General features: G+C 39.8%; 1 protein-coding gene across 5 annotated transcripts; it reads right to left on the bottom strand.

The window, feature by feature from the left end:
- Positions 1–441: 441 nt before the first annotated feature.
- Positions 442–27,211, bottom strand: STN1 (STN1 subunit of CST complex). Of its 5 annotated transcripts, none has more exons than XM_079976108.1 (11): positions 26,887–26,981; positions 24,144–24,288; positions 20,175–20,384; positions 18,291–18,386; positions 16,321–16,392; positions 13,852–14,022; positions 13,010–13,121; positions 12,127–12,289; positions 3,462–3,584; positions 2,422–2,494; positions 442–1,647 (listed from the first exon to the last, which is right to left on the bottom strand). In XM_079976108.1, exons 3-11 carry the CDS (start codon positions 20,305–20,307, stop codon positions 1,490–1,492), a joined length of 1,101 nt encoding a protein of 366 aa, XP_079832234.1. In that variant the 5' UTR covers positions 20,308–20,384; positions 24,144–24,288; positions 26,887–26,981; the 3' UTR covers positions 442–1,489. The 5 variants fall into 5 exon arrangements, with proteins under 5 accessions (XP_079832234.1, XP_079832232.1, XP_079832233.1 ...); XM_079976106.1 differs by lacking the exon at positions 26,887–26,981 and adding an exon at positions 25,584–26,880; XM_079976107.1 differs by lacking the exon at positions 26,887–26,981 and adding an exon at positions 25,223–25,322.
- Positions 27,212–27,303: the final 92 nt, after the last annotated feature.

Here is a 27,303-nt window from a genome sequence, read left to right as displayed (position 1 = left end):
TTCCCCAATATAGTAATTATTTCTAAATTTTAGGCAGATTGCAATATTTCTGTTTAAATACAGTAATTATTTATAGACTTTCACCTATACATCTAAGTTACCAAATTCAAATTTTATACAAAAGCAGTGTCCTTTCCCCCCCTCCTTGGTGATGTATCTGGCAGCAGATCTGAATTTGCTTCACATTTGTGGATGTGACAGTTATGCATTTATAAAGCAGTCTATGTGGTAGCTGGAATGACACACAAATACTTCCTATGCCAAAACCACAGCGCACCAGAGCAAATGAGAGACTCTTGCCAGGCAGTACCACTTGGAAAAGGGCTCTTATCTGCGGGACGCCTGCCAAAAGGATGCATGCGCTAAACAAGGGCATTTGTAGATCAAGAGACATTCCAACAGCATTATGGAATAAGGAAGGAAGAAAGACAGGGCCTAGGGTCTGTTTTCAACAAAGTATCTTTATTTTAAAAATGAATGTAGTCTTACTGGGGCCAAGGAATACTTTACTGTTGAGTAGTTTTATGGCGATTTAGAATAATATAAAACAAAGTTATAACATGCATAGCCAAGATATAACATACGTATATATAATTTCTGTAACTCACTGCAGTCAGGTATAATTCTTCTCTGTGACAGTTCCAGAAATAGTGCTCAAATGGAAGTAGAAGTGCCTCTGGAATCTTCCCTCCTTCAGTCTTGAGGAAACAAGATTGTCACTCCATTCATCTACTAATGAGTAATATTTAATACCTGACTCAGTTTGCAAGAGGCATGGATGCATGTGCACATTTCAATATTATGGAAGGAAAAACTGCTTTGATTTTTAATGGCAGTGCACTGTCAGATTGTTAAAAGATCACCTCGTCCACGACTTATGCAACCAACTGCTGTGTTCTGCAGGAGGGCATCCTGCAGATGCCACCCTAAATTAAAGCATTGAATAGCCTTTAGTAATTATTGAGATAATCATGGAATCCAGGTTAAAAGTAAACTGGGAGTAGTAACAAATCTGATTAAAACAAGGATTCAGAATCCACAGCACTTGTTGTATCTCAAGAGGTGACCTAAATCAATGTACCACAAATTATATATATCAGACCAGGAGTGTGGAAGGGGGTGTATTATTGGAGAGAAGGGTATGGTTAATTTATTTTGATGCCTGTTTCTCAAGTATTTCCTTCAATTCAGCTTTTTAGGCAGCTCCTGTTTATTAGACTATAAGGTATGAATGCAAAGTTTGTTTTGTCTTCCATCCAGCCACAAGAGGGCATTCACAACATAACTGTTTAAAGAGGTCCCTGTGTTTAGTACCTGGAATACCAGAGGCAGACTGAGCACTTCTGAAACATGGAGAGAAACTAAATGAATAGGAATTTTATGATACAGCATCTTCTAAGAATTCCAGCCAAGTTTTTGGCATTGAAGTATTCTTACGACTCATGCCCACTGTATACAGTTTGGCTCTAGAAGTCCACAGCATCTCGTCTTAAAAGACAGTATAGTATCCTTCCATGGTAGTGACCACATCACTGTTGGTCTCCATCCAGTCCAGTAGGCAATGGATCACATCTTTGGAAACAAAAGGGCTGTAGCGCTGCTGAATACAATTGAGGATGTAATTGAGATGGCAGCCCTTTTCAGCATCTACAGATGTAAAGCAGAAGTGAAATGGTAAATGGGTGGGCAATTGTTCTATTATTCATATAGATGGGAGACTGGATTTCAGTAGCAAGAGTGAAGCTGCCCCCGTGGGCAGGTGGCAGACTTTGGATAAAAGCTTTGAGATAACTTGCCCAGGTGCTGGCCCAGAAACACACCACCACCATCGCCAATGCCATATTTCTTTCTGCAGGTGCGATACCTGAAGGTATTTCCACAAAACTGGCAGATTGTTTCCAAAAGGTTCACTATGCTGAATGAGAACTGGCATGAACCAAAAGCATGAATCTTATTTCATTACAGAAACCAGGAAGGGGGATTAGAACATTACAAGTTATCCATTCTGTGCTGGAACCAACAGTAGTCAGTTCCACTTTCCTGTGGCAGTTATTTTGCAAATACATATCTAACTGGGTATGTTTCAGAATAGTTATAATGGGATGGCGGTGGTGATGAGAGACCCTTAATTATTCTAGGTGGATTAATCTCCTTTAGTATTTCTTTGTTCAGGTTTCTTCCCATAAGGGAATACAGGGTTTGTGAGAGCACACTTGAATTCTCTAGTGTGGGAAGGCTTTCTCCTTCTGATTGATTGTACTGTACTGGTATGCTGCTAGCCTTTGGGCCCCAAAGTGCCCAAACTGTGGTAGTGATAATAATAATAATTTGTTGTTATTAAATTAAGTTCTCTTACTCAAATACAATTATTCCTTACTTGTACAGGCCTGTGTTTGTGGTTATCTAACTGTTCATACTTACATTTTGGCCTCTTACAATCAGCTCTGAGGACTTCAAGGGTCACTTTGTGCAATTCTTTATCTTGCTCAGTCACCTAGAGGATGCAGGAGTGATTCTTAAAATCAAAGCAATGTACATTTATGTATCAAAGATGAGAGCCTGGCCTACAATTAGAGACCACTGCATTTTCATAACAGAAAGAAACATTTCAGGGCTATTGGATAGTCTGTGAGTGGGAGTCACCTAACCAGCCCTGTCAGTGGAAGCCCTGTGCAAGAACTTCCACTTATACAAGAGGGCTTCCCCTGAAACTGGCTTGGGGGGGGTGTCAGGAAAACCCACAGAACAGCACACAGTGGGAGGGGGTATTGTTCTGTTCAGCTAGAATGTTTGTGTATGAGGAATGATTGGAAGAGCACAACATTGAATTCCACCCTGTGTCTGGATTTAATCTCAGCTTCCAGAAAACATGGGGAAAGCACTACTGCACTCAGGTCCCGATTATGCGCTTCCCATAAGCATCTGGTTGGCCACTATGAAAACAGGATGCTGGACTAGATCGACCTTTGGCCTGATCCAGCAGGGCTCTTCTTATATTCTTATGTAAAGAAGCATTCCGCCTGCATCTGACCATCGTAAAACACCTATCACTGGGCCCATTTGAAGTGGTGGCTGATGCCCATTGGAACTGGTAAGGTAGTATACAGGAAGGTCAACAGTGAGCAGATCTAGAGCCAATGACAGGCAGATCCAATCAATTATAGATTTGTCCTCATCCTTTTCCGTGCTGAGTTCTATAAAGACAACTCTGAGACTAAAAAAGTCAGAAAGGTGACAGCCGGAAGCATCCTCAGACTGGATGTCAAAGTAAGAAGGCTGACAGGTGGGTCTGGCTGAGGGGACGCTGAGTTTGGTGGAGCAGTGCCCCATTTGCCATAACAGACCAGCCCATTTGTATGTAGAGTTAGCATGCTAGTGGCATGTTTCACATATTAAGCTTATATAAATGTGACAGGACATGCTTTACCTACAGACCACCATTCATATAAAGAGATACTTACAAAATACATATCTGTGGGGTTTTTTGATTTCTGGAAAAGAACTCCCTTTTTTTGCAACACCTTTATTGCTTCCGTGAAGAAGTCTCTAATCAGTTTGGAGCAGGGACCAGCTTTGGAATCTGTCTGAACAGGAAAAAGACAAAAAAGAGAGGCATATTTGGATAAAGGGGGAAGGAGAAGCATGGAAGTCAAATACACTTTTAGGTTATTTGGGTCTGCACAAGGAATAAAAGAGAAGTCCTTTCCTTCAAACTGCAGCAGAAAACTGTTGAGATTAAAATGGCTGAAACAAACCTTACTCTCAGCTACTGAAGAGAGCTGCTGCCAAAGTAATTACCGTATTTTTTGCACCATAACACTCACTTTTTTCCTCCTAGAAAGTAAGGGGAAATGTCTGTGCGTGTTATGGAGGGAATGCCTATGGGTCACGGGGGGGGGGGGGATCTGCTGCAGTCGTGAGCAGAGGATCAATGGTTCCCCTTCCTTCCCTCCTCCGTGGCTCGCTTTGAAACAGCAAAGCGGGAGAAGAGCCGCTGAGTGGGGAGGAGAGAGGGACAGAGAGCCTGCTTCTTTAAAGGAGCAAAGCAGGAGAGGAGAGGAGCCACTTACACGAGTGTAAGCAGCTCCTGTCCAGTTGGTTCCTTTAAAGCAAGCAGGCTCTCTGTCCCTCTCTCCTCCCCACTCAGCTCGCTACATAGCAGCAAAGGTTTTCAACTTGCTAAGCCGGGGATGAGCGGGGAGGAGGAAGAAAAGCAGAGCCTGCTTGCTTTAAAGGAGCAAAGCGGGAGAGGAGAGGAGCCTTCTCCCCTTATACCCCTCTTCTTCATTATTGGCAGCATCCTTCTCCACCCACCCCACGTGTGCTCCTTGTCCCTTGAGTGCTTTTCCTTCCCTCCCCACTTAAAATGTGGTTACAAAGCATGGGTCCACATAGATCCTCAGGATTTTTGCATTGGGCTACTCCAAACTCACTGTCAGATCACATGTCTGTGGCCACAGCATGAACTACAAAAATCATACATCCACTGTTTTGTTTAGAATATTTTTTTTCTTGTTTTCCTCCTCTAAAAACTATGTGCGTGTTATGGTCGGGTGCGTGTTATAGAGCGAAAAATACAGTACCTCATGACACACCGATCCATTTTTAATAAGAAAAGGCAAATGAACTAAAAGATCTGCAAGTGGAAGGAGCAGAGTCTGATAATTACTTGCTTTGGTCTAGAGCATCAATCCTGTCTGAAGATAAGGCCTAATTAAGAACACACTCTGCGTGAGCTGACAGAAGGCTCAGCTTGGATAGCTCCTGAAAGAGAATTGCTAATGGCAAACTTCTTAAAACTGACAGAAAAAGCAGAAGAAATGGATGTCAGCTTGAAAAGTACAAGCAATGAGCTACCGAAGAAAACCTATGTTTTATTAACCTTACTCCTTGCCTTACAGGCAGCACTGGCACTCCTGTGCTTGTTTGCACCTCAGCCCAAAGCACTATGATTTGGATGACTATAGATTTCCTATTTTCTTAAGTCTACCAATATGTTGAGTTTGGAGTATCCTGCTTCAGATATGGGGAGGGGGTGCCTCTGGACTCCAAATATATCTTATATAAAGGGAGTCTGTCCTCCTTTATGTTTACTTACAATTAACTAAAGATCTCAGAATAGTCTATATCCCTTCCGTCCCTCTTTGTTATATGCAGTGATCTACAAAGAGATCTGATCAGGGGAAAAGCATCAGGAAGTAAACCTGCAGCAAGGATGGGTGTAGGAAATTCAGACAGGTCATATACAAAAGAAATTGTAAAACAAAGGAAGCCTATCTATGGTCATAGAGGTGTTTTCTGTTTCATTTTTTTCATCTTTAAAGTGCACCTCTATTGTACTCTGCATAAAATCCAGGAAGATACCAAACTATAGTGCATGATGAGTTTACTTGCTGGGAAGACCAAATTTTGCAACATACCTCCTCCCCCTCCCTAGGTGCAGGAGTCCAACTTGTTTCCTCTAATACTGCATTTTGCTTTAGAGGCACAGGGATGGCTTGTGAACCTTTGCCATTTCCTACCTTGTACAGAAGCATCTGCTGCTGCTCTAAATTCTTTTCAGCACAGATTGTTCACAGATCCTATCTTTTGCTCTTCACATTGTTTGTGGGCTGTGGCTTTTGATCAGGGATCATTGAAATTCTTAACCATAAATGTTCATAAGGCCAATAAATGTAAAGCACACATTAAGTGCCACTGGGTTCCATCATGAGGGAAAACCTGATGCATGTGTTACATAAACTTTATTACCAACAGTCCCCAGTCACTCCTCCTCAGATTCTCCAAAGCTCTACTACCTTTACCACTGCTCTTTCCCTTCACTAGAATGGTCCAGGATCTTTGGTGACCCATTTATCTTCAGTGCAATTTGCTTTATGACACTACATCTATTCCCCTCTGGTGCAACTAAGTGCCAGAATGCAGAGTTGAAAGCTCAGATATGCATTGCTAATCTTCAAAATTAATGTTGATGAGCATGGAAACTCCTGAGCAATCAGCCTGTAAGAGAAATACCAGTTTATTCCCCTGTTTGTTGACAAGCACTTCTAATTCTTTCTATGAACAGGATTCTGCAGCTTCTCCAAGCAACTCAATACAATGCCCATCTGCTTGCTTAGCAAGGAAGTTTCTCTATTCTATTCTAAAGCCTGCTTTCCTGTGATTTAAAGCTCACTTCCTCATCTGTGGCAGTACAAAATAATTGCTTTTCTAAACATTTGAAGATTGCATTTAAGATTGCAGTTAAGCCAAACCTTCACTTCATTCATCTTTTCTTGAGAATAAAATGACTCAGGCTTATTCAATGTTTTTTCCTTTTAAAAAAACAAAAAACAACAACAACAACAACAACCCAAAACCCTCTCTGACCTCTGAATTTTTAATTCATTTCTTAAAAGGTGGCTAATTAAAAATAGTTAGGTAAAAAGGTAAAGGTAAAGGTACCCCTGCCCGTACGGGCCAGTCTTGACAGACTCTGGGGTTGTGCGCCCATCTCACTTAAGAGGCCAGGGGCCAGCGCTAGTTACAGAATTCCAAATGTGTATTAACCAGAGAGAATGACATGTTAACAAAACACAAAACAAATACCCTCCTTGCCTGTGCAATGGGTCAACACAATAGGTTTTACAAGTGCAACACATTACTTACAAAATATTTTGGTCAAATCGTTTTGATATATGTGTTGAAAATCTGAGAAATTGTGCAGCAAATCATTAGTTGGTTAAGTTTGCTTAGCTTTGAAGCTGGGTACTGCTGGGACATACTGGAAAGTGCCAGGAGTTGTGAAGCATTTCTTCCTGCCCCCACCCCCCATAAATCTGCTTTAATGTGAGTTAGTGCTAGCATGTAAGAGTGCATGCTGTCTCCCAGCTGATACTATATAAAGAAAGTAGACATGCAAAAAATAGGGATAAATCTGCTGTATTAGTGTGACTCCAGTCTGCTGGATTTGAAACTCAACAGGAGTCCAGCTTAGTCTATTTCAGGTACATGAAGCTTATCTAAGGAGTAACAAAGAGGCTGAAAGAGGTAGACTATCAGCAACAAATGCAGTTCAGAGGATGAAAGAGATCAAGGCAAAGAAAGAAGTTCTGCCTCTACATGAACTGAACTTAAAGTTTTTAGAGGACAGAAACAGACCAATTCCAGAAACTCTAAGAAGAAACTATGCAGACTATTACCTGACCTAATGATTATCAGAATTTAAAGTTTTCATTTGGTACTTCCTCTGTAGCCTTATTCTATTCACTAGCAATGTGTTATACCACTTTATGCCTCTTGACAAACGTAGAGGGGAAAATATGTTAATCTGGCAATCTAATAGTGTGATTCTATGCTTGTTTACTCAGAAGCATGTACAGTACTCTGTAGTTAAATTTTTAAAAAATCAAGATAAGAGCATATATACTGGAACACAGGTTAAAATGTATTTTGTTTGAGATAGTCCCCAACTTAAGGCTTGGGGTAATTCAGGGTCCCATTGACAAAAGAAAAATAGTAATAAAAAATGTAATGACTGTAAAAATATCTGAGCACAGGATAACGGGCAAAAGCATGAAAAGACTTCATGCTAAGTGTGTGTCCATGCGGTCTTTGAAATGACAAATATAATAGGCAATACATAAAGTGAAAGGTCAAAATTACAGATTTGAAAAGGTCAAAATTACAGATGATAAAGTCAGAAGATATGCTGCAGCTAGCAATTTGATACCCAGCAGAATGGAAATACATAACAGAACTCTGCAGAATGCCACTGCTGCTCATCTCAGGAAATTGCACATAGAATATGATAAGAAAGTGGTTATGCACTTCTATTCAGGAAATGACAGAACTAAAAAAGACATACACTTCAGGAAATGACAGAACTGAAAACGTCTTCAAGCTGGAGCTATTTTTCCAAGCATCCAAGCCTGCAGCATCCCAGGGGGTGCAGATAAATATTTATGAATACACTGAAGTTCTGTCCTGTAGATAAGAAGTACACAACCACTATGTTGAAGACAAACATAAAATGAAGGTAAATGTTCACAAATCAGTATGGATTTGGAGGGTGGAGACATAGATTATTACTAACTCTGTTATGATTACTTCATATGCTGAGTTGGGGGAAGTCGAAGGGGACTGGATGCAGTTGAAGCAATGGAATTGCCTTGTGTGACCATAGTAACCCAGAGCCTACTGAGCAGAATAATTTGGAATAGCCTTCAGCTTTTACCAGAATTGCTTATTATGGCAGCTGGCTTGAGAAGCCAATTCTTTCTCTGCTGTTTGGCACTTTTTGTATTATATTCCTTTGCCACAGACCAGCAGGGTTCTTGTTCAAATCCAGGCCTATTGCTTTATTAAAATTCAATGACAAGCGTTACTTTTATGAAAACAGGTGGTTGCCAGGAAGCAACCACCAGGAAGGACCCACTATGAACCCACTATGAATGGGAGGTAGGTTTGTTGTTACTGTACAGTTTTGGAAGGATTAAAATATCCTCCTATAGTGCTGGGAATTTAAAGCACATCCTTAACTAAATACATAGCTAAACACAAAAGGGAAGCTGGGGGGGAAATCACCTCAATTTCCATTGTACTGAAAGTGGGGGGGGGGGGAAGGCAAAGGCTGAAGTTAAAGAGAGACAGATTTCCATACTGACATTCAGTTTTAATTGTAATGCTAAAGAAAGGATTTTAAAATTATATATATTCAGCCCAGATTCTCAGCTAATGTAGCTATACATAACTTTATAAGCACTGAAGTTGTGCAAATTTGCACCAGGTGGGCATCTGGCTCATTACCCTATTCTCTGCATGCTAAGAATCTTTTATAAACAAATTCCTATTTAACCAGAAGCAAGACAGACAGAAATGTCTGACCTCCAAGTATTATAAGACATTAAAAGACTATCTGATACAACCACTGATGGAGGTTAGCAATGAAATTATGGAGGGGAAGAGGGCGCCGGAATCGTGGAAGGAAGCCTTTATCACATTGATACCAAAATCGGAAGCTGAAAAGACACAACTTAAGAACTATCGTCCCATCTCTCTTTTAAACGTGGATTACAAAATATTTGCAGACATTTTGGCAAGTAGATTTAAAAAAGTATTAAATGAAGTAATTCACAAGGACCAGGCAGGCTTTCTCCCAGGTAGACACCTGTTTGCTAATACAAGGAACATCATTGACATTTTGGAACTTTTGCAAACAGATATAAATACAAAAGCAGTGTTAATTTTTATAGATGCGGAGAAGGCCTTTGATAATATTTCCTGGAAATTTATGAAGGGAAATTTAAAAGAAATGGGAGTGGGACGGGGTTTTGAGAATGGGATTGATGCAATATATTCAGAACAAAAGGCTAAACTGATAGTTAACAATGTGGTTACAGAAGAGTTTAAAATTGAAAAAGGAACACGACAAGGCTGCCCTATTTCCCCTCTGCTATTTATTTCAGTTCTGGAGGTGCTCTTGAATATGATTAGAGGGGACCGGTTGGTGGAAGGAATTCAGGTCGGAGCGAAACAATATAAACTTAAAGCTTTTGCAGATGACCTAGTTTTGACCCTGCAGGAGCCAGAATCTAGTACGAAAAGAGTATTACAATTGATTCAAGACTTTGGTCGGGTGGCGGGATTTAAATTAAACAAACAGAAAACCAAGGTATTGGGAAAAAATTTGACAGATACAGAGTCAGAACGGTTTCAGAGAGAGACAGAATTAAATGTGGTTAAAAAAGTAAAGTACCTAGGGGTAAACATAACAGCAAAAAATCTGAATCTATTTAAGGACAATTATGAAAAATGTTGGTCAGAAATTAAGAGAGATTTAGACAGTTGGACAAAATTGAAACTTTCTTTGTTAGGCCGAATTGCTGCTATCAAGATGAATGTATTGCCAAAAATGCTGTTTTTGTTCCAAACACTACAGATTGTGGACAAGACGGAGTGTTTCCGGAAGTGGCAGAGAGATATATCTAAGTTTGTCTGGCAGGGCAAAAAGCCCAGAATTAAGTTTAAGATACTAACTGATGCGAAAGAAAGAGGGGGCTTTGCCCTGCCAGACTTAAAGTTGTACTATGAGGCCGCAGCTTTCTGCTGGCTAAAAGACTGGCTACTTCTCGAAGACACTGACGTACTGGATCTGGAAGGTTTCAACAATGCTTTTGGTTGGCATGCATACTTATGGTATGACAAGGTTAAGATCAATAAGGCCTTTAAGAACCATATTGTCAGAAAAGCAGTGTTTAATGTCTGGATAAAATATAAAGACTTATTGGAAAATAAAACTCCAAGGTGGCTATCACCTCTGGAAGCTAAGGCCCGAAAAAGACCCAATATGGAGGCCAAATGGCCAAAATATTGGGAAATACTAGAAAAAGATGGAGACAATTGGAAATTGCAGAGTTTGGAGAAAATGAAGGATAAAGTGCGAGACTGGTTACACTACGCTCAGATTAAAGAAGTCTTTAAAAATGACAAAAAGTTAGGGTTCCAGGTGGAGAAATCGAAATTGGAAACAGAACTGTTAGAACCTAAGACCAAGGTATTTTCAAGAATGTATAACTTGCTGTTAAAATGGAACACACAAGACGAAATGGTTAAATCGGCTATGATAAAGTGGGCACAGGATATTGGGTATAACATTATGTTTGAGGACTGGGAAAGGTTGTGGACCACTGGGTTGAACTTCACTTCATGTAATGCTTTGAAGGAAAATGTAATGAAAATGATATATAGATGGTACATGACCCCAGTTAAACTTGCCAAAATATACCATTTGTCTGATAACAAATGCTGGAAATGTAAAGGAAATGAAGGAACATTCTTTCACCTCTGGTGGACGTGCCCTAGAGTGAAGGCCTTCTGGGAAATGATATATAATGAGTTGAAAAAGGTATTTAAGTATACTTTCTCCAAGAAACCAGAGGCCTTCCTCCTGGGTATTGTCGGCCAGAGGGTGATAAAGAAGGACAGAACTTTTTTCCTGTATGCAACAACGGCAGCAAGGATACTCATCGCTAAGCATTGGAAAACCCAAGATCTACCCACACTGGAAGAATGGCAGATGCAACTGATAGACTATATGGAATTGGCTGAGATGACCGGCAGAATCCGAGACCTGGGAGAGGAGAGAGCTGAAGAAGATTGGAAGAAATTTAAGATTTATTTACAAAAATACTGTGATTTGGTTGAATGTTAAGGAGGATGCTAGATCATAAATAATTGAGCACCACTAAATTAGATGTAATCTGGATGATAAAGGAAATAGAGGAAAGTATAAATTTTTTGGGAGAATTATTAGACTAAATTAAATAATGAGACTTAAGAATGTAAACAAGTTGATAAATTGCTGGAAAAAGTTTTACAATGATGCAAGTGGGAGCGAGAGACGTGAGGGAGTCCAAAGAAGTTATGAAAAGAGGTTATGATACATGTTATATTGTTTATTATTTTTGCATTTCTGTATTTAAAAAATCTCAATAAATATTTATATATATATAAAAAAAAGACAGACAGAAATGTTTTGCTATTGAAAAACAGTCCAAATCTCAAACAAGCACTTGCTTTATGTATAACTCTGATTCCAATTAGAGTTTGGGACTTGGAATCTCTTAAAAAAAAACCCAGACCCAGTTTGCTCTGAATAGGCTGAAATGTCTAACAAGTAGAAAGTGTAATACATAGCAGATGTCAGCATACTCTTTATAATTTTCTACAGAAGGGCCAACCTTTTTAATATGTTGGGCCTCATTTATCTTACCCTTGATTAAGTTCAGAACCATCCAGTCCTGTCACTCAACTGATCCATTATCTTCAAGAGACCTCCCAAGCTCCATTATAGCTACCTACACAGTTATGAAAGTAGTAAGTTAATAGCAGTGGCAAGTCTCAAACTTTAGTTTGCTTTATAGCTTTTTCGTTTTGATCTGTCTTACTTTGATTACCATCAAAAACAGTACACAAACTAACATACTATTAGGCTACCATGCCATTAACTGCAGGAGGTTTTGTTTTCTCAAAGTAGCAGCTATTACACAGTCCAGTGTTTAGTTTAATATTATCATTAAATATTCTTGATTGACCTAAGCTACCCAGCAAATGCAGTCAGCTCCCTACAAAGCCACCTTTACTCACTTGCTCAGCAGTTCTTGGTTCATCCTCCTTGACCAGGGATACTAAAGCCTCCACAGTTTCCAGCTCCTGCTGATAGAAACTCTGGATCTTGTTCTTCAATAGGAAGTCTCTTATTTTTTTGCTCAGTTCAGTGATGGAGCCCAACATGTACTCTGCACCTTGGCTATCAGCAGAAAATAAATTTAAAATGGAGAGCGAAAATATTAACCAAATTAAAAGGCCTCCTACAACTAGATACTTAACTAGTTTAAATGGCACCCAACTAAATCTTCTGAACACACTGTCACTATAAGATCAAGCCTACAATAACCCAGACTTATGAGCTGGTTTAGGAGAAATTTCACAGAAATCAGAAATGTAACCGGCTTCTATGATCCACACAAAGCTTTACGATCTGGATGACATGTGTGCATGATCACTGTGCAAGTGTTTGGAGTGGCGTTTGCACTAGATCTTACTGTGTGGCATCTATCCTGTGCTGTGGTGTGACACTAGGGTTACTACAGCAATCTCTCCACTTGCGTGCGATTAGTACGGGCACTCCTGCTAACACACACACTGACAACAATGCTGAAAGTGGGCAGGGACGGAATGGTGCAAGCCCTACTTGTGCGCATCCCAGTGACGCACATGGCAGCTTAGAACGGAATCCCCACATAAGTGGGGGATTCTTCCATACATGAATCTGGCTGTCTCATTCTATGGCTCTACCTATTCTAGACGTATCATCCTTCCGTCTTCTTTTTGTTCCTTCCTTTGAACTTGCCCCACCATACAAGTTCAGTTTTCATAGAAAACCAGTAACTCTGTTTTATATCCTACTCTTGATGCAAAGCCTACACTCCTGAATCACCAGCATCTCCTAACTAGAGCTCTCACTGACCTTTGTGCCTCTTCTTGCAACTGGAATGGCTGATCATAAATATCTCTGTATAGATGGGGGAGTTCCAGCATCCTTGAAATCAGAACTTCACACATAGGGTCATCAACTTTATCTGAAAAGAAATAAGGAAGGCACAAAAAAGGCAAACAGATTCAAACGTGAGCCGCTAGTTGCATTTCATTTATTTATTAGTTATTTACAGCCCACCTACCAAGATAATGGTTGTTTTATCTGATGTTAATAATAATAATAATAATTTATTTCTTGTATCCATCCCATCTGCCTGGGTTGCCCCAGTAACTCTGGGCGGCTTCCAACAAAATATAAAGGAACACAACAAAACATTAAACATTGCTTGCCTTCAGATGTCTATGAAAAGCCATATGATTGTTTCTCTCTTTGACATCTGACGGAAGGGTGTTCCACAGGGCAGGGGCAACTACTGAGAAGGCAATCTGCCTGGTTCCCTGTAACTTCACTTCTCACAGTGAGGGGAACTGCCAGAAGACCCTCGGAGCTGGATTTAGCAGGTTTGTTGTTCTATAGAAGGACAGGGAGAGGCCACACTACTTCTGCATTTGAGTGTCTGGAACTAGGTTTGGAGGATGGCTTTTAGCAAGCTGAGAAGCCCAGCTTTATAAAACACAACATCCATATGCTGCACAGAGTCATACACAGCAGCTCTCAACAAGGCGTATGAATCAGAGACACAAAGTGGCCTTGATGCGACTGGAAAAAAGCCTGGGCGCAGCTTAAATAAACTGTAAGTGACACAGGTTACAATTATGGGAGTTTTAAAGGTCAGGATAAAAATGCATACTGCTGAATGAGTAACTACTCACAGTACATGGAGGCCTTGATTTCTCGCTGCTGTCTGAAGATCTGAATGCAACCACGGACTCTGACAGTATCACCAATTTCCAGTCTCGTTTTTTGGCAAACTGCTACTTCGAGCTTTCTTATTTGTTCAGCTAGATCCAGGCCACTTGAGGTACTAGGATGAGGTCTAAAATCTGTGGGGAAAGAAACATTCACTACATTTGGAATGGAAAAGCAAAGTAGATTTTCCCAAATATCATGACGGATGTCATCCAATATACCATGTATGTTAAAAGACTACTTCATAGGCAGCATTACAGCTGCCAACACACACTGTCTTCTCCCCTTAGAAACTGCCATCTTCCAAAAAATTAGTTGTGTAGATATAACATTAAACAGCACAATTAATGGAAGAAAACACAGCATTGGAGAGATGGGGGAAAATAAAAGGAAACACTGAAATTCTGCTTGACCAGCCTTCCCAAACCTGGTGTTGTTGGGGCTACAACTTCAATGATTCCTTAATTCTGGCCATGCTGACTGGGGCTGATGGGAGTTGTAGTCCAACAATACCTGGAAGGCACCAGGGTGGGGAAAACTCCTCTTGACTAAGACTGTGACTCAACAGAATGAGACATGATTAATATATATATTCATTATTCAAATAAAAGTAGAAAGCAGTATTTTTGTCAGACTTGCTTCCTGAAATGTTAACCTCTTTTAAAAGTACAAATGTGTGTTAAGTTTGCTGTGATGGTGTGTTCCAAAACTTGGAGTATTTCTACCAAATGCATGTATGTAATATGAATAATAAGTGTTTAATATAGCTGGCAGTATTTTCAAATCTATCTTGTTCACTGCAGCTGACTGATGAATGCAGGAAATGTTCCTTTTAATTTTACTAGCTGGAATAATGTATCTCCTTCCTCACAGAGAAACTATGTATATTTAATATCCAATACTGTCCTTAAACATTAAATGCACCTGATGAATATAACTTTGCTCATGCCACAAAACACTTAATTTTTAAAGTGCCATCGGACTGTGGCTTAGCCTACAACAGATAAACAGTGCTAATCTTCTGAAGTTCAAAATTGAATAAAAAGTAAACCCAAGTTCAAAATAAAAAGCAAACCTCACTCTTAATAAAAAGGAAACTTAATATCATTAGAAGTAAAACAAAAGCTGCCTCTTTGAGCCTGCCAAGATACAAATGCACTTTGACAGAACTTCAAGTTTATTGGCTCACCAATAAGTTTTTGATCCAGGGCAGCATAAACTTTAATTGCAGCCATCTGGAAAAGTTGTCTGCTGTGAACAAATTCTCAGAAAAAAGCAGGCTACTAAATATTCTGTGTTCCTTTTCAGGACTTGAATTCTTCTTATAGTTTAGAGCTAAGCCAATACAGAAAAGACTTCTTCATTAAATATTATCAGTTTTTCCTGGCATAACTGAGTAGCTTTTTCCAGACAGATAGCCATGTTCAACTGTGACATCAAACACAACTAAGAGTCTTGTGGCACCTTAAAAATTATTTAATTATGCCATAATGAGCTTGTCTGTCTTTAAGATGCGTCAAGAATTGAGCAGAGCTTCAGGTTTCAGGGTTCTTAGTTATCATTTGGATTTAGTGTTGACAATCTGACCTCAACTATATTATTAATAAAGCTTTTTCCCAGCTACTTTTAGAGAATCAATAGACCACAAAAGGCCTGGAACATTTATTTAACATTATTCTCTGCACCCTGAAAGCAATATACTACTGCCTATTTTTAATTATGCAGTAGTAATGACTGTATAATTGACAGTAGGGAGTGAACCAAGAATAAAACAAGCAAAGGCCAGCAACTGAGTTAAAAACAGCTGATTCCTAAGATGAAGTCTCTAACTGATTATATCCTAGTACATTTTTTTTTTAAAAAAATTGTGGCTCGTTTACTCTTCAATCCACTGAAATAGGGAGGTGGGAAGCAAAGAGGAAGGAATAGAAGTCTGGCTATGTTATGTGGCAGGTATCTGTGGGTAAGAAGAAAAAGTGATCTGCACTGAAACATGGGAAACATGAGACATTCACATTTTTAAAATCAACTGTTCAGAACAGGATATAAGATATGTAAGAGAAAATAGTATCTCTGCAAATCAAAATATATGCAAAATGTTAAGAGGCTATCTTGAATTCAACAAGCTAACAGATCTCAGATCATTTAGCTCCTATCGGAAAACACTCCTTTAATTTAGCTCTAATTGGAAAACATCACTTTAAACAAAATGGAAAAGTCGGCTCTTCAAGCCAAGTGTCCTGAACTGAAACAACAGACCCATCTGTTATGAATGAATGGACCTCAGCACTGCTCTTTTATCAAGTCACTGTAAAACAATATAAAAATGAACAGGGAAATGGTGCAAACACCTGAAAATAACCCTCACTAATAAAGTATAGAATATATTCTGAAAAAGCTAAAAGGAAAGCAGATACGAAGTGGAAAGTTACCTGACAAAGATTTCTGCTGTGCCAAAGGGTTTTTCCAGCAGGTGCAGCGTATAACTCCTGTGCCGTCATCCACTAGACAGTAGGATAGCAATTTTAATCAGTTTGGTGGGAGTTTATAGAACACACACCACAAACATTTTTGCTTAGCAACAGCCTTTTTGTTTGTACCAAAGAAGCAAAATCTTTCTCAAAGCTCTCCCATCCATTTTACCTGTGCCAATTTCCTGCTGCAGCAAATCAACAGACTAAATGTGACTGACAAACTAGTCAAAAGTCAAAAACACAGAATAACTCATTTTCTGAAATTCTCCCCTACAGCAATTTTTTTCCTAGTGGTGTTGAGGGAATAGTCTGGATAGTGAAAAGATGGAGATGAGGGTCAAAGACAGACAGACACACTTTCTGCGACTAAGCTGGGTTATGAGGGTGTGAAGGAAAGAGGAAAATGACTGTTCCATGGACTACTGTTGTAGAGGCTGGACAGGCTACCTTCCCTATGTTGGATTAACGCTATTGGCAATCTATCTTAATGATATATAAAGAGGCAGGTTTTTATTTTTAACAGTGCCTTCCTCACTCCCAACCCTTTCTATACCATCATCTGCACAAATGCATATGCTATGTAAATGACCTTTCCTAAAACATCTAACATTTGTCTCCTGAAATTGATATAAGGGCAAGAATGCTTGCTATTTGATACATACACTGTTGACCAGGGACAGAACAACTTCTTGTATTAGCTGCAGCTTGAACTGAGATCACAAAGGGAGGATGAATGAAGGCAGAAAAGGCTTTAGATATCCTCACAGTGAGTTGTCAACTTTTGGTACCAGATATTCCCAAGGAGCTGGTCATTCATAATTTCTATCCAAGCCCCTCTGCCACATTTGGGAGACTTTTAGCATTATTGACTTACATTCTTGTCATTTTCCCTTTAAATCCTTTCAGCAACAGGGTACTCAGTCTGAGGGACCACTGGCCTTACTTAAGAGAGTTTAAAACAAGCAGCCCCTTTTAAGTATTTAAGTGTAAACAAATTCCTGTTTTTCAGTGCAGAAACAAGACAACAATTCACATTTCTTCCTTTATGCAGCTTTGCTTCTCAAACAGGAGTGCATCATGCCTATCTAAGCTCAAGCACGTGATCCAGCTGATGCAATACTAGCCAATTAGATCCCCAGCTGCCAGAGCCTTGCTTTTGAACTGGAAACTGCAAATGGAAGTTACGACTTATTTTGGGCAAGTCAGCCTGACTGCAGCTGAGAGGTCAGGGAGGGGCAGCTTGGCAAGATGCCCAAGAATGAAACTGGGAACAGTTTGAACATGAGGAGAAAGACAACCATGGACGCAAGGAGGGTAGTCCTTCTCCTAAGTTCACTGGTGTGAACTTGGAAAGAGTTGGCAGTGAAGGGAGGGGTGGCTGAGGAAAGAATAGCCTCTGTACCAAAGAACCGTACAAGGCAACCATGCTAAGAACTACACCAGCATTTCTTCCCAGGAACAGAAAATTATACACCTAGCATCTCACTCTCTGCGCTGGGACATTCAAAAGGCTATGCCATTGTTAGCGTGCTCTTGGAACCCCATCTATCTCTCTCATTACCACCATCTGTCCCAGTCAAGGCTGTGGAAGTTGTCAATGAAAGTGAACATTCCCCCTGAAGGAAGAGTTTCACAGCTTGGGGCATTCCTAAAGCGTCTTACAGGATGCAGCAGTGGCCAGGGGTACTTTCTGCCAACTCTCATCTGGTTCCCCCATTTTACCATTTACTGGCGCAATTAGACCTTCCCTCTGGTCTTTTCTAGACTGGGTTGCATGGGGTTCTCCCCTTGCAGACTGATCAGAAACCTCCAGCTGGTTGTTGTTGTTGTTGCTATACCAAATATAAAAGCAAACCGAATTTAAGAAGGCAGTGAAGGCTAATGAGAATGGAGAAATTTAAGAGCTAGCAGGAATAAGAATTTCTTACCTCCATAAGTATAAATGGCATTGTGTTCTTTGATCAGAACCACAGTTCCAAGAATATCCACCCGCCTTACTGGATGCCTGTTGTAAAAGAATATACCTATGAAAGAAGGAGATCACTATTGATACATAAGGTACATACAGACTTATTTCAGCTAAGTAAAGAAGGAGAATGGACTGAGGTGGTGCCTGGCTTAAAATTCTGATGCCCGCCTGTTTGCTATAGGGCTAGAAAGCCCCGTGCACCTTCCCTAACGCCTCTTCCAGGAAAAACCACTCAAGGCTTTTTAGGAAAGGGGTGTGTGACAAATTTGCCCCCCACCAGGTTGGGAGTGGCATTCTGACATTTGGCCAAAAGTGTCAATACAACATTATAATATGTCAACAAAGCAACACGTTGTAAGAGGTATTCATCATGCCAGTTAATGGTTAAAGGCAGTACCAGTAATTATTTTCAGTTTATTTAAAAAGGCCATGCCCCACTTTCTCAGACTTTGCAACCAGTAGGCTGAGCAATGATGCTGTAGGAGTCTCAGGAACCAGCATGGAGATTTTAACTACCAAAGGGTGAAACAGATGAAGAGTTTACTAAGGGAAACTGGAGTTTGCCAAGCAAACAAGAAATGTCAGTTTTAATAAATGAGGGTAGGTAAGGTCTGTAAGGAACATGCTGAGGAATGTTCAGCCATGGCTTTTAATTCAACATCTTTTAAAAGAAAAGACATTTTCTAAACAGCCTTTTGTTAAATTATTTGGTTTCTGCATATCACAATTCACCACACCTTTTCCCTTAAGCATTTTTGGAAGCAATATGCTCTGTCTTGATTTCCAGTTCCGTTTAACAAATATTGCCTATTTATCTCTTTCAAGGTAGCTTGGGACTGATCTTTTAGTTGCTTTTTATTATTCATGAAAATCTTACATTCTTGCATAAAGGAATAGTTGATGAGTCTTAAATTGCAAAATAATGCAAAATAAAGCAAAAATAATGGTAAAAAATTATAGCTGTTTCCAGCCAGGGCAGTTTGTCTGGTCAAGCTGCCCTGGTAATAATCATGTGAGAGTTGAGCTGACAATTAGTGGAAAAAGAGCTCTGGTTGAAGTACAGTGCGAGTATGGTTATGTTACTAGGGATATAGACTGAGGCGCAGCTCCGAGTCACCAGCTGCAAGCTCATCCAGGCTGTTGGGATCCTTCTGACACTCCCTCAGCGCCTTTATCACGACCTCTCCCTCCTGTCTGCAGCTAGTTGTACTAGTATAGCCACTTTGAGAGATAAGCCTGATGGGTCACTCCCTCCCAATGACATACTGATAATTCCAGGGACCGAATTTCTCCCCTCTTCTTTCCCCAATCCAATGGCTTCATGCTACATGGGATGGGGTGGAGGCAGATTCAAGCATATCCATAAGAGAAGGATATCTGAAGAGAAGGTATCTGAAGAAGTGTGCATGCACACGAAAACTCATACCTAGAACTAACTTAGTTGGTCTTTAAGGTGCTACTGGAAGGAATTTTTTTCTTTTATTTTGTTTTGACTATGGCAGACCAACACGGCTACCTATCTGTAGTCATAAGAGAAGGGACGCTCCTCTTGATGGTGGTACACATTGCATCCACCATTCTATTTCTTTTCTTGCTGGGCAAGGTAAGGTGGCAGATCAAGGGTAGGAAACTCAAGCAAGGGTTGGATTTATTGAGGAACTTGGAATATACAGATTATCTCATTTTCTTTTGCTGTTTTATCTATCTTCAGAGCTTCTTTCAGACACAGAAGGGAGAGAAAAGTTTTTATCTGGAGCCAGATTGTCAGTCCATAGCACAGTAATGCTAGGCTTTTCATTAAAACCAGTGATGTTATACATATCATAGCAATCTCATAACTCACCTGGAACCTGTTTTGATTCTTTCATTTCTTGTACGTCTTTAATGTACAGTCTTGCAAAAGCTGAAAAGATAGGATCCAGTCCCCATAACAATGAAGGGACCTCTTCTTCTGATTCTGTGGCTGCGGTGAACATTCAGAAGTGAATGACGTGGCTCCAAGACCATGTATCAACCCAAGACAGGCAGAGCTTCTGACCAAATGTTTGCAAGTCTGTGGGGGGAAATGTGTGTAACATAAACATTATGCTAGCTTGATTAGTTTTTATTATAATGCCTAGTTTTAAGATTTTAATTGTTGATGGTATGACAGGATTAGAAAGAGTGCTAACTGCTCCATGCATTTTATGTAGCACCTTGCCTCTGCTAAAAGGAAAGCAACAAATGCTTGAGTTCATTCCTTCTGGATACAGGAAAACAGAGATGTAGTCCGAGATCAGCAATGAGGATCAAGCAACCTGCAATGTTACCTCAAATAAGCTTATCACAAGAGGCAGAATTTAGGCAAGGACTACAGGCCGGTCACAGAATGCTTTGTACCCCACTATCCAAAACTTTTCATCAATTTATAGTTGCCATCTTCCTTGCTGACAAAATTACACTATTAGTAACAATCAGGAATACAACGTCAGTTATTACACAATGACTAGTTTCATTATCTCCAGTGTTTTCCCTTAATTAGTTTCATCCCTGGCATGTACTCAATGCGTTGCGCAATCCTGCTGTGACCCACTGGAAAAGCAGGCATGGCTTGTGCTTGTTTTCTTTTCAAACAAAAGATTTGCTACTTGTTTATATTTGAAGCTATCAAAAGAAACATATATGAAATGCAGATCTGGGAGTATCATTTCCCCCATTCCATCTTCACAGTCTTTAGATCTTACTTAGTTTGAAATTTTGAGTGAATACTTGAGATGACAGTGGTATACTGTATAAACATATTACCTGTCAAATCTTAGCAATGAATTTACACAGGATATGAACGGTAGAAACACTGTTGTTGAATGAATGGGTTGCATACAACTGAGGCATACTCAAGAGTAGTTCCATTTTTATCAATGGAATTTAGTCAAGTTCTTTAATTTCAATTGGTCTACTTGGAGTATGACTCGGTTGGCTACATTATGGTTTTTAAAAATGTTATTTCTACCTGCCTTGAACTGTATGAGACTTCTTGCACTTAAAACCAAAATAATTTTTCCCAATAATTAATTTGAAACACAATGTAAAAATGAGGATCATTTTGCAACGCAAATCAATGTGAATGAAACTTTGTTGTTTAAAGCCACAGGCCACCACAATGTGACATTTATTTTTAAAGAAAATATTTAGCAACCTTGAAACACTATTTTGATAGTTCATGTCATCTGTAAATTCACTGTCATGAGTGAATGAAAGCAAAGAAAATGCAGTTGCTAATGTCTGATTATGGTTCTGTCTACATTGAACTATGCATTTTGATCAATGAAGCATTAGCTGTGACTCTACAAAGCACACAAGTTTCTAAAACAAATGGATTGCTTTGCCTTTAGGTTTACTTCCAAAAAGAATGGTGGTGATGGTGATGTTGGTGATAAGAGGCCAACCATAACATGTACTTGCAGTCACGAAAACAGTCAAAAGTGCTACCATTCAATTACTACTAACCACAAACTAGGAATAGTAGCTGTGCTAGGCTGCTATAACATCAGACAATAAGGAGACTTGTTGCACCTTAACAACAAAGCAGATTTGCTATCTAAGAGTTAGGCAGGAAAAGTGTATGGAGTGATGAAGAGGGTAGAAATTGTGGCACATATTTGATTTTGCAGTTTAATACCAAAATGTTAGATGCATTAAAAGAAATAGTGGCTCTTCCTACACATTTCCCATCTTTATTTTCTGAATTCTTAACTGGACTGGAAGTATCTGACAAGGGCTGTTCACCAGGGGGCTGTTCCTCTTGCTGAGTGAGAAAGCTTGCAACTTATAAGGTCTGTGCAGCTTGACTTTTTCAGCTAGGGGAGGAATTCAATAATGACCTACATAGATCCTACTATGCATGTATTAGCGGCAGCAATTAGGCATTATTGAGGACAAAGGGATAATAAATCCACCTTAAATCCACTAAACCTCTGAGAACTTTGTATGATTAAGAGTCTTATGACTAGATTAATAGAGAACAGTTCTGCATAGTCAGAAAATCACAGTGCAATGCATAAATACATAACTCTAGCTTAAGAAACCAATTTGTTGAAAGAAAACTAAAAGAATATGAATGTGATGTATAGATCCAACTGTCTTTCCACCTACTGAGCATGGTTGATGAATTAGCCTTGTGTATATATTAGGAAGGGGAAGATGTGAACAGATTATGCATAGGAAAGAGATAGAACAAAAGGTGTAAGGAAAATAAAAGAATCAGAGGGAAATGAGGAAGCAAGTTGAGACAAAAAAATGGGGAGAATAAGCGAAAGAGCAGATAGTAAAAGACCAAAAAAATAGGAACCCAGATGGATCAGACTCAAAGGTTAATCTAGTCCATTATCCTGTTATCACAGTGTCCAGCCAGATACCTATGGGAAGCCTACAATCAGGGCCTAAATGCAACAGTACTCTCCACTTGCGATTCCTATCCAACTGTGGTGGTAGAGCACGGTCATCTTGGCTTGTAGCCAACAATAGCTTTAGCTTTATCCTCCATGAATCTGCCTTTCAAGTCAACTGAGTTCCATCATATTGCAGGAGCTAATTCCATAGTTTATGCCCTGGTGAAATTTTTCCTTTTGTCTGCCCTGACCATTCAGCTTCTGCTATAATGCAGGTACAGAACAGGATAAAAACTTCTCACTACCCTACTTTCTCCACACCATGCATATATATATATATATATATATATATACACACACACACACACACACACACCCCGGTATATATAAACTTTTTTCTAACATAAAAAGTCCCCAATGATGTTATCTTTCCTCATAAGGGAGTTGCTATATCCTTTGATCACTTTGATTGCCCTTATATATAGTGTACAATATCTTCTTTGAGGTGCAGTGACCAGAATAGTATACTGTATTCCTAGAGCAATCTCACCATATATTTTAATAAAAGTAATCTATTAGCAGTTTTATTTTTTTATTCCTTTCCTATCAATTCCCCACATGGAAATTGTCCTTTTCATAGCTGCCACACAGTGGACCAATGTTTTCATTGAGCTATCAGTTACTGCTATTTTTGAACCCAACAGTGTATATTTGTCCTAACATGCATCACTTTACTTGCTTTCACTTTCACATTTCAAATTTTAATGCCCATTCCCCAGTTTGGAGATATCTTTTGGGAACCCTTCGATATCCTTTTTTGTTTTATCACCCTAAATAATTTGGTGTCATCAGAAAACCGAGCCACCTCACCCCTATGAACATGTTTTCCCCCTCCAGAAGTGACATTGCAGGGGAGTAGCCATAGCTGTTACTGGATTCCATCCTCCATCAGATCCAGTCATCTTAGCCAATGTAGTTCAGCAACCTCTAGAAGACAAGTTTCTAATCCCTGCCTTAAACAAAAGGTAGAGCATTTGTATAACAGCAGTCAATTTGAATCCAACTTTTTGTCACCATCGTGGGGGAAGTATAACAGTGAACACCAAAGATAGAAGAGCTTAGCAGGTAAAGGGAAAGATATGAAAAAGATTGGAATGAATAGGAAACAACAGAAACAGAAGGATAAGAGGAAAACATATTTCATCTAATTCTTTAGTCTGTGAAAATACAAAGGTTTAAGGACGTGAGAACTGTCACATACCCCATCAAGTCCAGTTAATAAATAGTGATAACCTTGCTGGCTCAAATGGATGTGAGAAAAACTCTATGATGAACTATGGACTGTGTACATACCTCAAACCTTAATTTTCTCATAAGTCTCTCAAAATAGAGACAGACAGGAACAACAAGGTCAGTTTTGTGTTTTACTGCCTCCAAATAGATACCTCCAAGAACAGAAAGAAGTTAACTTTTTGCAATTCAGGACAAAGATGAGATTGGTTGCCAGAAGAAATAGTGGTAGGCTGACTTTTTCATGGGAAAGCATGACTATCTTGACTGAAGGAACAGATTTGCCTCTAATGTTTTCACCTACAGGATTTTCAAGAGAATGAAAATATTAGGGAATTATTAAATAATATTTATGATTATTTTATTATTCATATAACCTTATATTAGCATGCTTTATACATTATAACCTTTATATAATTTATAATCTAGAAACTTTATATGCTTTATAACCTATTTTTGTATGTAATCAATAACTTAAAAATATAGGAATAACAGGTAAAAGAGTCTGGACAACTAGCCTTATGTGAAGGTGGTCCACTCTATGAATTCCAAATTCCAGGGGCGGTATTTCAGGGGTTGCATTTTGTGTTTTGGAACATAGAATAATCAGCTTAGCTGATAAAATCTCTGCTCAGACATGATTCTGATAACACAATAAAACATTTCTTTTCAATGCAATGCTGTAATGGAAAAGATTCTGCTTTTCAAATATTTAGAGAATTGCTATCGGGAACACAGGAAAATAGTTGTTTATTACCAACTCTTGTTTAATAACATAATACCATAGCAATGACTTGATCCTATATTACTGGTAATATCTATATTAAAGTTAGAGAAAATGGTATTTTCAAGGCGTAAGTATGCAACTGTGAAACCGCCTTCTTGACTGCTGGACCCACTATTGGTCTTGTCTGCTCAATCCAAAGGAACTTGTCTTCACATGCAGGTGATAGACAAGTTCCTAACTTACTCAGGATTTAAGACCCATTAGCTACCCTCACCTGGTTCAGTCAACCAATCAAAGCCCTTATTACAAACAGCAGTGGTATAATTGGTCAAACTTCATAAATCATTATATTGCAAGTGGTTCTCTGGTGCTTTCACTGGAGGATTAGGGAGCCCTTTCATTTGGGCAACCAAGATTTAAATGAAACAATTTAGCTAAACTGGGGGGGGGGTTCATTGACCAAGTGACATGTACTACAAGTAAAAACCCCATATAGCTGGAAGCTACCTTGCTCCTGCTGGAAAATAGGTTCTTGGTTGCCCATCAAGGTTTGGTGTTATCTGTTGTGCCTGTCTTCTGCATACTGTGTGTATGATAGTGGGTCCTCCTGTGGGTGAAGGGTAGTAGGAAAGGGAAATACTGTATCTGAATACAGTATATATTTTATGCAGATTTGTTTTAATTCTTTTGCTGTTCTGACTTTTGCCTAACCAGCACACCATCTAAAAGTAATCTCTACCTGTTTTGACAAGGACTGCCTAGTTTCTTTATAGTCTGGTTCTCAACTTTATAAAAATATTTATATATAACTAATTCACAAAGAAAATATCAAAGTGGTTCACAACAACTATTGACCTGTGTGTTTTACCTAAGCATGGAGACAAAACTGAGTAACAACTGGCTGTTGTATTTCCAGAGAGGGGAAAATCTGCCATTAGGTGTTTCTCCTTCCTAGGAGACCTTGGTGCAACCTGAAACCTCCATATCAACTAAGAGAATCATTTGCAATCTGACCTCTTCCCACACTTCATCTTAGTACTCTTATTAGCTACAAACATGAATGGCTTGACCCACCAACCCTTTTCTCTCTCACTCCTCCCACCATTGAGGATTTTACCACCTACTCTGATGAAGGTTTATGGAGAACTTGCACACTATTTGGGGATATTTTGGTTAGCATAATACAGATGCGGCCCCAAAATGGATTTTGGAGCCCACAAGGCCAGACTGTGTGAACTATACACAACACTAGAAGGGAGAAAGTAAAGCTATTTGAAAAGAGTATACTAACTCCTGGAACACTGTGAAAAAAGGCTACACTATTGCCTTCTAATATGAAACTGTGGAATTAATTTCTGTGTAGGTCATAATGGGTGCCTTGTGCATTAAACTATTACAGTTCAGCTCCATTAAATGAACAAGAAGCAAACGTTTTTATTTAGGATAGACTAACTTATTGCAGTAAAGTTTGCTTGGTCTGTCAAACTATATTCTGATACAGTACGGACAGCTTGAGAGGATAAGAGCCCTGATAAGACCTTAAATCCATCTTGTCGGTCAGCAGCCCATTTCTATGGAATATCCACAGCTTCCATGCCTTGCAACAGCTTACCTTTTTACCTGGGCTCAGGATTTAGCATTCAAAAGTGTACTGTTCCTGACGCATTGCCCATTGTTTATTTTTTATCCTTTTAAAAAAACTACTTTCATTTTAAAGCCAAGGACCGCAATCTTGTGGCAGTGAATTCCATAAACAATTTGTGTTCTTATGAGCACAAGAACTCTGCTAGACCAAACACATATCTAATCCACCCCCTGGTTTTCCACAATACCAACGGGACCCTCAGGGAATGAGAGAAAGAGCCTTCTCCCGCTATTGCTCCCCAGCGAGTGGCACTCAAGACACACGTTGCCCCTGATCCTATATGGACATAACGATCAGTAACTATCCTGTGCCTAAATTCCCCTGTCCAAACACTCCACATACACAGCCATACATGGAGGGAACAGGGAGCCTAGCCTTTTTCCTTTCCCCTACAAACGAGCACAAAGTAATCGCCAAAAACCACTAAACCAGCACAAAAGAAAGTTGCCCCTTTTAAGCGCCCCTTTTTCCCCAAAGTGCTGTAGTCTCGCCCCCTCCTCAAAACGGTCGACGCTGCGCCACTTACCCGCCAAAGAGCTCGGCGCGCTCCTATTGGCTCTCCGCCGCTAACGGGCGGGTTTCCTAGGCGTCACGCTCATGGGACAGGGAAGGGGTGTCGGTGGGAGGCGAAACCGGAAGGAAGTCTACCTCAGGCGGCCACCCTTCTCTTTTAAGCTCCTCCCTCTCCACCTTCCTCCGCCCCCGTTTCCTCGAAACCCGGCTAGTACATGAGAGAGAGAGGCGGGGGGAGTCATAGTCAGCGCGAGTCCGGGAAAGAGGCATCTGGCGGAACTGGAGTAGAACCGCGCATGCGTAGTTTAGTGTCAAAGCGAGGCGGTTGAGAGTGGAGCGGGAGGAGAGCGAGTTGGGAGTGGCTTTTCTACCAGGCTCTCGGTCGAGAGTGGCTGAGGAGAGTGCGCGTGCGTGACTGTAGTTGGGAGCG

Source organism: Podarcis cretensis (genome assembly GCF_951804945.1).
Source record: "Podarcis cretensis genome assembly, chromosome: 5".
In the NCBI taxonomy this organism is placed as follows: Eukaryota; Metazoa; Chordata; class Lepidosauria; order Squamata; family Lacertidae; genus Podarcis; species Podarcis cretensis.
Note: the sequence above shows the minus strand (reverse complement) of the source record. Positions and strands in the feature narration are given on the sequence as shown.